Below are 10,495 nucleotides of genomic sequence, written 5' to 3' on the forward strand. Positions count from 1 at the left end.
GCTCGCAATTTTCAATTGTCTAACTCTAAAATGGCATTAACAATAGATCCATTCCACAGGATTCTTTGAGAATGAAATATATATACTAATCGTTTTAGCACTGTACCTGCATACAATAGGCATTTGATAAAACATTAGCCATTAATGATTACCATTATTCAAGGAACTAAACCATTAATTCACCTGTATCTCTTCTTTCTAGAGTGTGATCTTGATCTTGATCGAGAACTAGACTGTGATCTAGACTTTGATCTTGAAGAGTGTGATCTAGAATTGGAACGACCCATTTCTTTTCTCCTAGTCAAATGAAAGAGTAAAAAAGGTTAAAATTATAATTTGATTAAAGTTTCATACAAGATTTTCTTATTTTCAGATACAAATTGAATTTTATAGATCATTATCATTCTTTTCAGAGGACAGGTCATTATTCCTAACTAAAACCTTGTTTTTGCCTGCATAACAAATACAGTGTACTAAAGTGACAATTTTCTATGTTCTGCCTCAACTATGTGTCTCAATTCAAAAAGACAACAGCTGCAGTAGCTAAAAAGAGCGATATCAGACTGCAGCAACATGTTATTCCATACCAACACAAATACCTACCTCTCCTGAAAAAAAAAGATAAATATCCAACTATTAGATAAGAAACCTGAAACAAAGAAAATATCATACTTTCTGTATAATCTTGTCTATAATCAAGAGGCTCAACACTGGAAAAAAAATAAACCTACTAGACTGTCGTCATAGTATCTTATATCCTTGAAATGGGCCTGAACTGACCACTTCATGCATACTATACTGCCTTGAGTGGTATTACTGGATAGACTCCTAGTAGAAATAAAGGTCACTAAGTCTCTGAAAAGCTGAAGTCATCCATGACTCTGTTTGTTCTCAGTAGTCATGATGGCAGGATAAAAATGGACTTACATGACAAAGCCTAGGGTACTCTAGCTTTTTTTTCTGGTAAATGAAAAAGGACGAGATCCAGAAATTAGATTACTGCCAAGAGAGATTACAACTACAAGAAAAAACATAACTTGTACACTTGTATCGTTACTTTTCTAAAGATTATATGGTATCAAATGCTATAATTAGACTTCACAGGGTAGTAGTAACAGAACTGATTCATATAATTTACTCTTCATAAAAATAACTTTTAAACATACAAATACACACAAAGCAAATCACTGCATGTACATCACAAATGTCACATTTTCAACTTTTCAATGAGTTCTGAGACTATATAGTCTTAACCTTATAGGCTTATTATTGCCAAATATAGGTGACCCTTAAAACAACTAGGAGTTAGAGACAGTGACCCCCACATAGTCAATCTACGAATAATCTTTGATTCCCTAAAAACTTAATATCTTGCTGTTGACCAGAAAGAAGCCTTACCAATCACAAAACTCAATTGACACGTGTTTTGTATGCTACTTGATTACGTATGCTGAAAAACAGGCAATACAAAATTTTCTGGAGAAACAAACTGTTCAGAGATGATTACTAGCATCAGGACCAGCATTTTAAGTGGATATCCACAACACATATCCACAACACTTAAGTTCACAAAAACAGCAACAGAAGATAGTTATGAAATTATTATAGCAGTTGATTTCATGCAGTTATGATTTAAATACTGCATCTTTACATTTCTCAATTGAAAATGGAATCATGCACTGCCTATGAGTAAGAATTTATAAACTTTAAATTTTGAATATATATGCATCTTAAACAATAAAAAACTGTTACCTAAATATTTTATCCATTCATGGCATACCTTTTTTTGGGTTTTTTTAGAATTTTTTTCCACTAGTTCTAGGCTACATGGATCACCTGCAAATTTTTTCAAATTGTTATGAATTTCCCAACACCATTCACGTAAAGTGGACCCATGAAGTTCAAACCTGTGTTCAAGGGACAACTGTGGAACTATTTCCAAATCTCTACTAAACTTATTATCAAATAAGTCATCATTTCCAAAAAAAATCAACTTATTAAACTTCTAACAGCAATTTTCATATATTTAAATCATATCTGCAAGAACCAAGTATTTTTGAATACACCATTTTACCTAGTCTTTTTGAGTACTATAAAGTAGTATTGAGATACTAAAATTAGTTAATTGCGAGAAAGTAAAGATTCTGTCTACAAGCTTCCTCTTTAAAGAACATAAACGAAAAACTTCAAAGTTTCAGGTAAGTATTTCAAATACAACATAACTATCATCTAATAGACAAACTATCACCTTTTTCTTCTACTCTCAACTTTTTCTCAGTCCCAAATAAACAAGGCATACATAAGATAGAATTAAAAATGCAGGTTTCAGTGTTCAAAAAAGGTAGAATAAGAATTCTACATCATTAATAAAGGAAATTTAACATTCACAGAGGGAGACCTGTTACCCAGTAGAAAAAAAGACAAATTTGGTTTGGCAAGCTATTTTATTTTGACAACATAATGAAATTGGTGACATTCACATTTACAATCTCTAAAATAAGAAATCTAGATTATCAGGAATTGTGACACTTTATTGGCTTTCAAAATACTGTCTTTCTCAAACTTTTTAAATTACATATGTAATTAACATTCGGTGTAATAAGATTTATTTCAAGAAACTGATTTTTCTTCCACTCTGAGATAATTACAAAAACTATTTAAAAAACCAGAGTGTCAAATGATTTTGAAGATTCCAATAGCTAGGCAAAACCACTTTCACTGTATTAATAAGTAAAAGAAATGCTTTCAATTACCCATAAGTTCTGTGCTATGCATATCTACAATCTCTGATATTGGTTCTTGACATATTTTGTTTTGCTAATGGTACTTTCTAGCAAGCAAATCAGAAATTGTATAGACTTTTCCAATCCAGAACATCTGGGTTGGTATGCAATTAAAAAAATGCTTTATATAAACAAAATTAAAAAGACTAACCACAATATTGGTTAGGAAAATAATTCTTTGAAGCTTCAGGCCAGGCTAGGGGTGTAGCTCAAGTGTTTTTGTTTGCCTAGTATGCATGAGGCCCTGTGTTCAAACCCCAGCCCACAAAGAGGGGTCAGGGAAAGACTTCAGAACACTCAATCAGGTACTTCTTTAACTGTTAAATGAATGTATTCCCCAGAACCTGGGGGGGGGGTGTTTGTTTGTTTAAGCAGCAATTTTATTTTTAAACATCTGGGTTTTGATTTGTTTTTAAATAGACACACTTGAAATTCCAAATAAGTGATTTAAAAAGCACAACTATAAATTTATCAGTCCAAAAGAAATGAGTTCTTTTGAAGTTTTTGTTGTGTGTTGGTGCAGTAGGGATCAAATCAGGGCCTTGCACAAACTAGGCAAGTACCTGACACTAATTTATACTCCCAGCCCCAGAAATTTGGATTAATATATTTTTCAAGTCTTTATAGAAATATTTCTCGCTAAAGAAGATTAAGATCAAAAACCTCTCAGACTACCTAGATTCAAAGACAGGCTAAGACACCTCCTTTTTTGTGTGACCTTAGGCAAAATCTTTAATCTGAACCGCAGTTATTACGAATGAAGAAAATTACAGCACCTATTTCATAAAGAACTAAATGAGTTGATAAATGTAGCTCATGTAATACAATTTTGGCACATAATAAGGAATTAATTTTAATTACCTTAACACCAAAGTAGAGGGGGGGGAAAGTTAAGTTATGGAACTCCTCTTGTTTGCATTAGGGAAGATGGGTTAAACAGCAGGGTCTTTTTGTCTTGCTTTGATTTTAATTTGCTTTTTATGTTCTGAATCGTTTAGTAGAGGTTTTTATAGAAGTGGAAGAAGCAAATATACAACCTAGAAGCAGGAGAGATGAAAAGAATCAGCCGGGTGCAATGGTATACTCCTGTAATCCCAGCGACTCAAGATGGCAGAAAGATTGAAAGTTTGAGGCCAGCCTCAGCAACTTAAGAGGCCCTAAGCAAATTAGTAAAACCGTATCTCAAAAAAAAAAAAAAGGGGGGGGGGGGGATGGGGATATACCTCAGTGGTAGAGTGCCCCTGGGTTCAATCACCAGGATCTAAAAAGAAGAATCTTTTTTCTAAGACTAACTTAAAATCTGACTTCATACAAGCCACCAAAAAGGGGGAAAAAAAAAAAAAAAAAAAGCTTCAGGCTACATGGCTTTTAATCATTCCATCTGAATCATCAGCTCAGCTGTCACATTTAGTGAAACAAGTGTAAACTGGAAACAGAAAAATGAATGCTACTTACCTGGGGTTTTATGCACGAAGATAAGAAGTTTTGAGATTCTGTAAAGTTCTTCCTGAAGAGACGTTTTCTAAGAAATTAAACTCTAAATTCAAACTCCTAGCAAATAAAAAAAAATGCCTGAGTTATGGTAAATTAAATATTCACTATTTATAATACATAGGAGTACTGCAATATGCTAATAAAGGCACTTGTGATTTCAAAGAAGGGGAGACTGATTTAGGAAACATTAAATTTTAAACCATAAAAACGTATGACTCAATTTCTTTTTGAAAATCACAATGCAGCAGTTTATCATTGAACTGACAGCAACTTAACTTTTTAATACTTGCATTCTAATTTTAGTAATTTGACTTAGAAGAAGGAGACATGCTATCTCCCTATAATAAAATTCCAAAGTAATTAACATTGTTATCTTAGAATATGAAAACATTACGTAATCTGTATTTAATATTCACAATGCTGACAACATCTATGAGTTTAATGCTCTGCTATGTATTGTCTTGGCACTTCCTTTCATTTTCATCTAAAACTGATTTCCATCACAGTGATCTCTAAACTGTGTATCAAAAGTACTTTCACATGTGTACAAGTAACAATCAGCAATGAAACAAGTATTTATTAGAAATCAATACTCAACCTAAACTAACCATTACCATGTAAATCAATTTAAATTTGGCTCAAAATGTTAAGCAGCTATCAAAATGGGAAAGGTTGTCTTTGTGAATAACATTCAGTGATTATCAATTACGTACAAAGGATGATTCAAAAATACTATGGGGTGGGGCTGGGGTTGTGGCTCAGCAGTAGAGTGCTCACATTGTGCGTTTGAGGCCCTGGGTTCAATCCTCAGCACCACATAAAAATAAATAGATAAAAGAAAGGTATTGTGTTCAACTACAACTAAAAAGAATTATTTTAAAAAAATACTATGGGAACAAAAATTCAGAATAGAACAAGAGCAAGGCATGGTGGCAAATGCCCATAATCTAAAGTGTAAGGCTAGCTTGGGCAACTTAGCAAAACCCAGTTTCAAAATAAAAAAATTAAAAGGTCTAGAGTTACAGAAAGCACTCCAGGTTTGTTCAATCCTCAGTGCCAAAAAAACAGGACTGGGGATGTAGCTTAGCAGTAGAGCATCAGCACTGAATAAAAGAAAAAAAAAAGGGGTGCGGAGCACTGGAATTAATAAATAAGCTTAAGGGAGAAAAAATATACATTTAAATGAAAATCCATGAATCTTATTAAGTAACAATACAAAATTTTAAATACAACAATATTTGAAATACAAAGAAAAATGAGATTAAACTAGTAACTCAAGAATGGTATACCTTAAACAGCCATGGCCCTACAACTGGGGAGATATGAGATCCGTGGTTCAGGCTAGGATAGAGTAGGAACACAGTAACTAAGGTACTACCATACTAAAATTAAAAAGTAGCAGTCAAATAGGCTTGAGTAGCGAGTTAAAAGGGTTTATAAAGTTCATATAAGTTTAGTGTTTAAAAATCAAAACCCCCAAGTGGGGAAAGAAAAGAGCTAACCTTCTAAATTAAGATACCATTCAAAAAACTTTTCTTCTGACCTTGAAGTCAGTATCACTGATTTCACTGCTGGAAATGGTACAAGGATCCAGCGAGCTAACAATTCCCCCTAAACAATTTCAAAAGGCCAACTTTAATATATATCCAGAATAATTAACTGCCAAGTATCTTTTTACTCCGAGTTGTAATGTTTTTGATGTTCCAAGAAAAAATACTCTAGAAATAGAAAACAGAGAGAGGAGGGACTACAAGCTGTTGGACCAGCTCTTGTTAACAATGCATAAATATATTCAAGTATCCACACCAAGAACTCAAACGATATATAAAATGTGATACACACGATATATAAAATGTGATACACAACAGTCAGCATTAAAGACCTATCCACTCAACTACGGTTGGTTTGTTGTTGTTGTTGTTGTTGTTTTGTGGTTTGGGGCATAGGAAAGCACTCTGCCACTGAACTACTGCCCCAGTCCTCAACTAAAAATTTTTTAGACAGTCTGTGTACAGTATTATGAGACATGATTATGTAAGAGGTCCCCTCACTACAAAAACCAAATACAGATAAACAGATATCAGCAACAAATCATAGTAAACTAAATATCAGCCACATGCCAAAAACTGTGTCAAGTAATAAATAAAATCATCTCATTTAATCCTAATAATTTTCTGAACTAAGTATTAATGCCATCTTTCCAATGAAAAGAATTCTAAGCTTTCAGAATACACCATACTAAGTGCCTATTATATACAGAATTTTAAGAGAACTTACATATTCTACTTTCTTTGAGCGCCCAGTGAGGGGAAGACAAATAAGAAAACAACAAATAATGACAAGCAAATTGAGGGGGAGGGGTCCACAAGGCAACATGCTAGGAGGAAAACAATTTAGTTGAATCCTGTAGCCCATCTTTAAGGAGGTAACATTTATGTAATACTGCAAAGATCAATGGAGCAAAGAACATTCTAGGCAGAAGACATTCTAGACAGTAAAAACATTTGAGTTACTCTGATCAAGGAGCCAAGGGTACAAGATAAGGCAGAAGTAGCACTGGATCAGATCATATAACATCTATTGGCCCGGATTTTACTGGTAACTCCAGTGGGGAAATTCCTAGAGGGGTTGATCATGAGTCCCATCATCAGAATTACATTTTAAGATGGCTGCTATGTAAGCTAAGTTGCTGAGGTTGGCCTTAAACTTGTGATCCTCCTGCCTCAGCCTCCTGAGTCACTGGGGATTACAGGCACCATGTTGTCTAACTTCATCTTATTTTTCTCTTCAAGGATGGCCTCAGAACCAAGTGTGGTTCTAGCAACTTAACAAGACTGTCTCAATAATAAAAACTAAAAGTGCTGGTGATGTAGCTCAGTGGTAAAGCAACCAAGATCAATCCCCAGTACCAAACATGTATGTATGTATGTATATAAAAAAATATAAGTTCTTAGTCCAACTTGTTGCACCTTGCTAAAAGAAAAAGCATGGGAACCGTGGATCAGAATACCTGCACTGTAAACCCGGTTATGCCACTTCCTAGCCTATGTTGCTGTTAGTTTTCTAACTTTCTGGCTTCAATCTAGAAAATGGAGAAATACTGGATTAAGAAAAACTGAAGTGTTTGAAAATTTCAAAACATTACATAAATTCAAGCTAGTGTTGCTATTACCTTCATGTCAGTGGACTGTTTGTTTTTTGGAGACAGTCAAATTATTAAATGCTTAGGACTATGAAATAATACTGATCACTACTTAAGAAGCTGGATGTGACTAATGAAGAAACTCACTACAATTACAACATCAATACTGACACTACCCGGTATCTACTTATTTGTTAAATATCACTGAAAATTAGCACAGCAGAATTCAGCTAATGTTCAACTAATAATTTCAAAGTATTTTCTGGGAACTCCCAATCCGAAGATCCATGCAGAACTGAAAAAAAAAAAAAAAAACTTTCTCCATTTCTACAAGTATTCACATTACAGTTAATCTAGAGCAGCCTGTACATAAGTTGTTCAATACATTCAAGTAGCCAAGCATGGCACTTGCCTGTAATCCCAACAATCAGGGTGACTAAGGCAGGAGAATAACAAGTTTGAGGCCAGTCTGGGCAACTTAGCGAGACCTAGTCTCAAAATAAAAAACAGAGAGGACTGAGGATGTAGCTCAGTGGTAAAGCATCCCTGGGTTCAATCCCCATAATGCAAGCTAATTAATTCAGTACATCTGAGCTTACCAGTGACAAGTATTTCTTACAAGTCTGTCATCAAGTCCTAAAATACTACTGTTCTTGGAAGTCAAGAATCAGCTCGAACTAAAGTCTCTTCAGACACCATTTATTATCTGATTTCAGAGGGACTCCAGTGTTCACAATATAATGGTGAAAGGGTAAAATCCTTAAAAGATGCTACAAATTAGCATTAGTTAGGCTTTAGATTGTTTCTTATAAGCTACTTCAAACACATAAGAATTCCCATCAAATTAACCAGTATTTGATAGGGTCAGACAAAAATGTAAAAATACTTTCATCAGTTTCACCTACATAAGTGTTGTTTATTGCCTAAACAGTAACCTGTCCGTACCATTTAGAGTCAAACTGCAATAAAATATTTGTTTTGCTTTTGTTTTTAATTTTAAAAAATTTTAAAGACTCCGTGGCAATAGGATACAAGTCTGACGTGGCCAACCATTTTTCCCGTTTTAGCCACATAACACTTTCAATCTTCGTATTAACTTCTTCAATTCTACCCCCCCACACACACACCACACAAAAGGACAGTAAAGTTGTTGCCGGTACTGCTGCTTGACCGTGATCTTAAAAGTACATCGAGTCAACTTATGGGTTCAAAATGAGGGCTAAATCCATAAACTGAACTCATCACTCCCACCTCTTTATATCGCCAGCTCGGTTTCGCTTGCACTTCTGCAGAAATGACCCTTCGGCTAAGGTAAGTCGCCCAGCCCCATCGGCTAAGACTCGATTCCCATGCTAGGAGAGAGTTACTGAGTCAAGCCGGCGCGTTCGTTTCAAAACAAGGATGAGTTGCCAGAGGGACGGAGAAGATTAACACAGAATAAACTTCCCAGCAACACCCAGGACCAGAGACAGAGGCCGAAGTCGGTTAGAAAAAGCAGAACAGAAGCCTAAATCCAAGTAAAATAACAAAAAGGAGGCCTAAATCGACGGATATCCTAGAGCGGGGAAGAGTTTAAAGACAACGCCGAAAAGGGTCGACTTACCCAGGGCACTTTGCTGCAGGTCATGTTTATTTTGTAAAAGCCGAAAGGCCGGAAAGAAAGGTAGCGCTCCCAGCCAATGAGGCGAACACCAGCAGCACCTCACGCGGCAGCACGCGCCGTAGGCGTGGAGGCGAGAAAGGAAGCGCGCATAGCGCGCGTGCGCAGAGTATGTGGTCGGGCGCGCGCTGGGGTCCGACCAGAAGAAGTGGGGGGAAGGGTTGAAAGAGGTGTGCGCACGCGCAGGAAAGGCCGCGCGGTCTCTGGATCTCGATCCAGGTTCGCAGCCGCGCGCTCTCGCGCGCCCGTTCACTCAGCCTACCCCACCCCCACACCTTTTCGAAAGCTCGTGGTCCCCCGAAAACCTGAGAAAAGCTCGGAGGGAAACGCACAAATAACGGCGCAACGGCTCCGGCGTTCTCTCGCCGTCGCCGACCCGTCACCACCCACAAAAGAGTCAACAGTATTAACCCGTCTTCGGTACTCACGGGCCTTTGAGTAGTCTGGATGCATCTCAAGGCTTACCTAATACGCTGAAGCACGGTTCCCGGGATTTATCTCCGTTCTAACTACACAGCGGCCATTTCCCGACTCGAGAACGAGAGGAAAACCATAGAGGTAGCTTCGACGCGCTAGCTCGTCTCCGTCACTTCCGATTTGGGGCGTGGCCTCGGGTGCCGCTAAATACCTAGGCAGACCCCGCCCACCCTTCCGCCCTAGACTGACTCTCTGGCCGCTATTAAGATGTTGCCTGAGGCTTTCTGGGAAGTCGCGTGTATGGTCTCGCGCGAAGATGTGGTGACTCCGCCCTCTGGCCCGCGGGGGCCTCCTCCGCCTGGGTGGCGGTACACTAAAGGGAGGGCTTGAGTGGGGAGCGGATTTTTTCCTAGGCCTAAAAGTCGGCGGACTCCACGAAGGGACTGGTGGTCGACCGGCCTTGTCTCTAGGGGACCAGCTAGACTTCACTATTACCCCTGCTCATTGCGACAGTTAGTTCTTCTGGTCCGTGCTCTCTGCGGGGCCGGCCTAGACCAGTCCCCAAACGAAAAGTCTGTCTGAAGACCGGAAGGCAAGAGGCAGCTTGTGGTCCCAGACATGCCAGGAAACGTGGCGTTTTTTCTTGGACGCCTAACTTGAGAGTCTCTCGCTTTGCTGTTAAATGTGCCAGAAGCACTTTGTTAAAGTTGAAAATGACCACGGTCAAAATCCCATTTTGAGTGGCATCTGATAAACTCGCCATTGGCTCCACCGTAGTGGCAGGCTGGTTAGGCTGTCTGGACAGTTTGCGTCGTAGCTCTGCTTTTCCTTGTGACGTTGTTAGGGCATTACCACCTAAGCTTTCAGAGATTGGCATAGACGTAAAAAAAAAAAAAAAAAAAAAAAAAAAAACACGAAGCAGGTAAGCTTTCAGGCTGTAACAACCATTTGTGCTGGCCGAGAAACAGCCCAACGTCACTTGATCTGCCAGAATTATGA

General features: G+C 37.7%; 1 protein-coding gene across 7 annotated transcripts in view; it reads right to left on the bottom strand.

Annotated features, from left to right (window-relative positions):
- BCLAF1 (BCL2 associated transcription factor 1) overlaps positions 1-9,735 on the bottom strand; it is a 28,749-nt gene extending 19,014 nt beyond the window's left edge. Inside the window, exons 1-4 of one of the 7 annotated variants that reach the window (XM_081295791.1) lie at positions 9,545-9,730; positions 4,239-4,334; positions 3,645-3,820; positions 184-297 (exon numbers count right to left, since the gene is read on the bottom strand). In XM_081295791.1, coding sequence (XP_081151917.1) covers positions 184-287 — 104 coding nt within the window. In that variant the 5' untranslated portion in view covers positions 288-297; positions 3,645-3,820; positions 4,239-4,334; positions 9,545-9,730. Of the gene's footprint in view, positions 1-183; positions 298-3,644; positions 3,821-4,238; positions 4,335-9,544 lie in introns of all 7 variants that reach the window. The other 6 variants (XM_081295789.1, XR_014022192.1, XM_081295793.1 and 3 more) reach the window with 6 other exon arrangements.
- Between the last annotated feature and the right edge of the window lie 760 nt (positions 9,736-10,495).

Source organism: Spermophilus citellus (assembly GCF_964194105.1).
Source record: "Spermophilus citellus genome assembly, chromosome: 5".
NCBI lineage: Eukaryota > Metazoa > Chordata > Mammalia > Rodentia > Sciuridae > Spermophilus > Spermophilus citellus.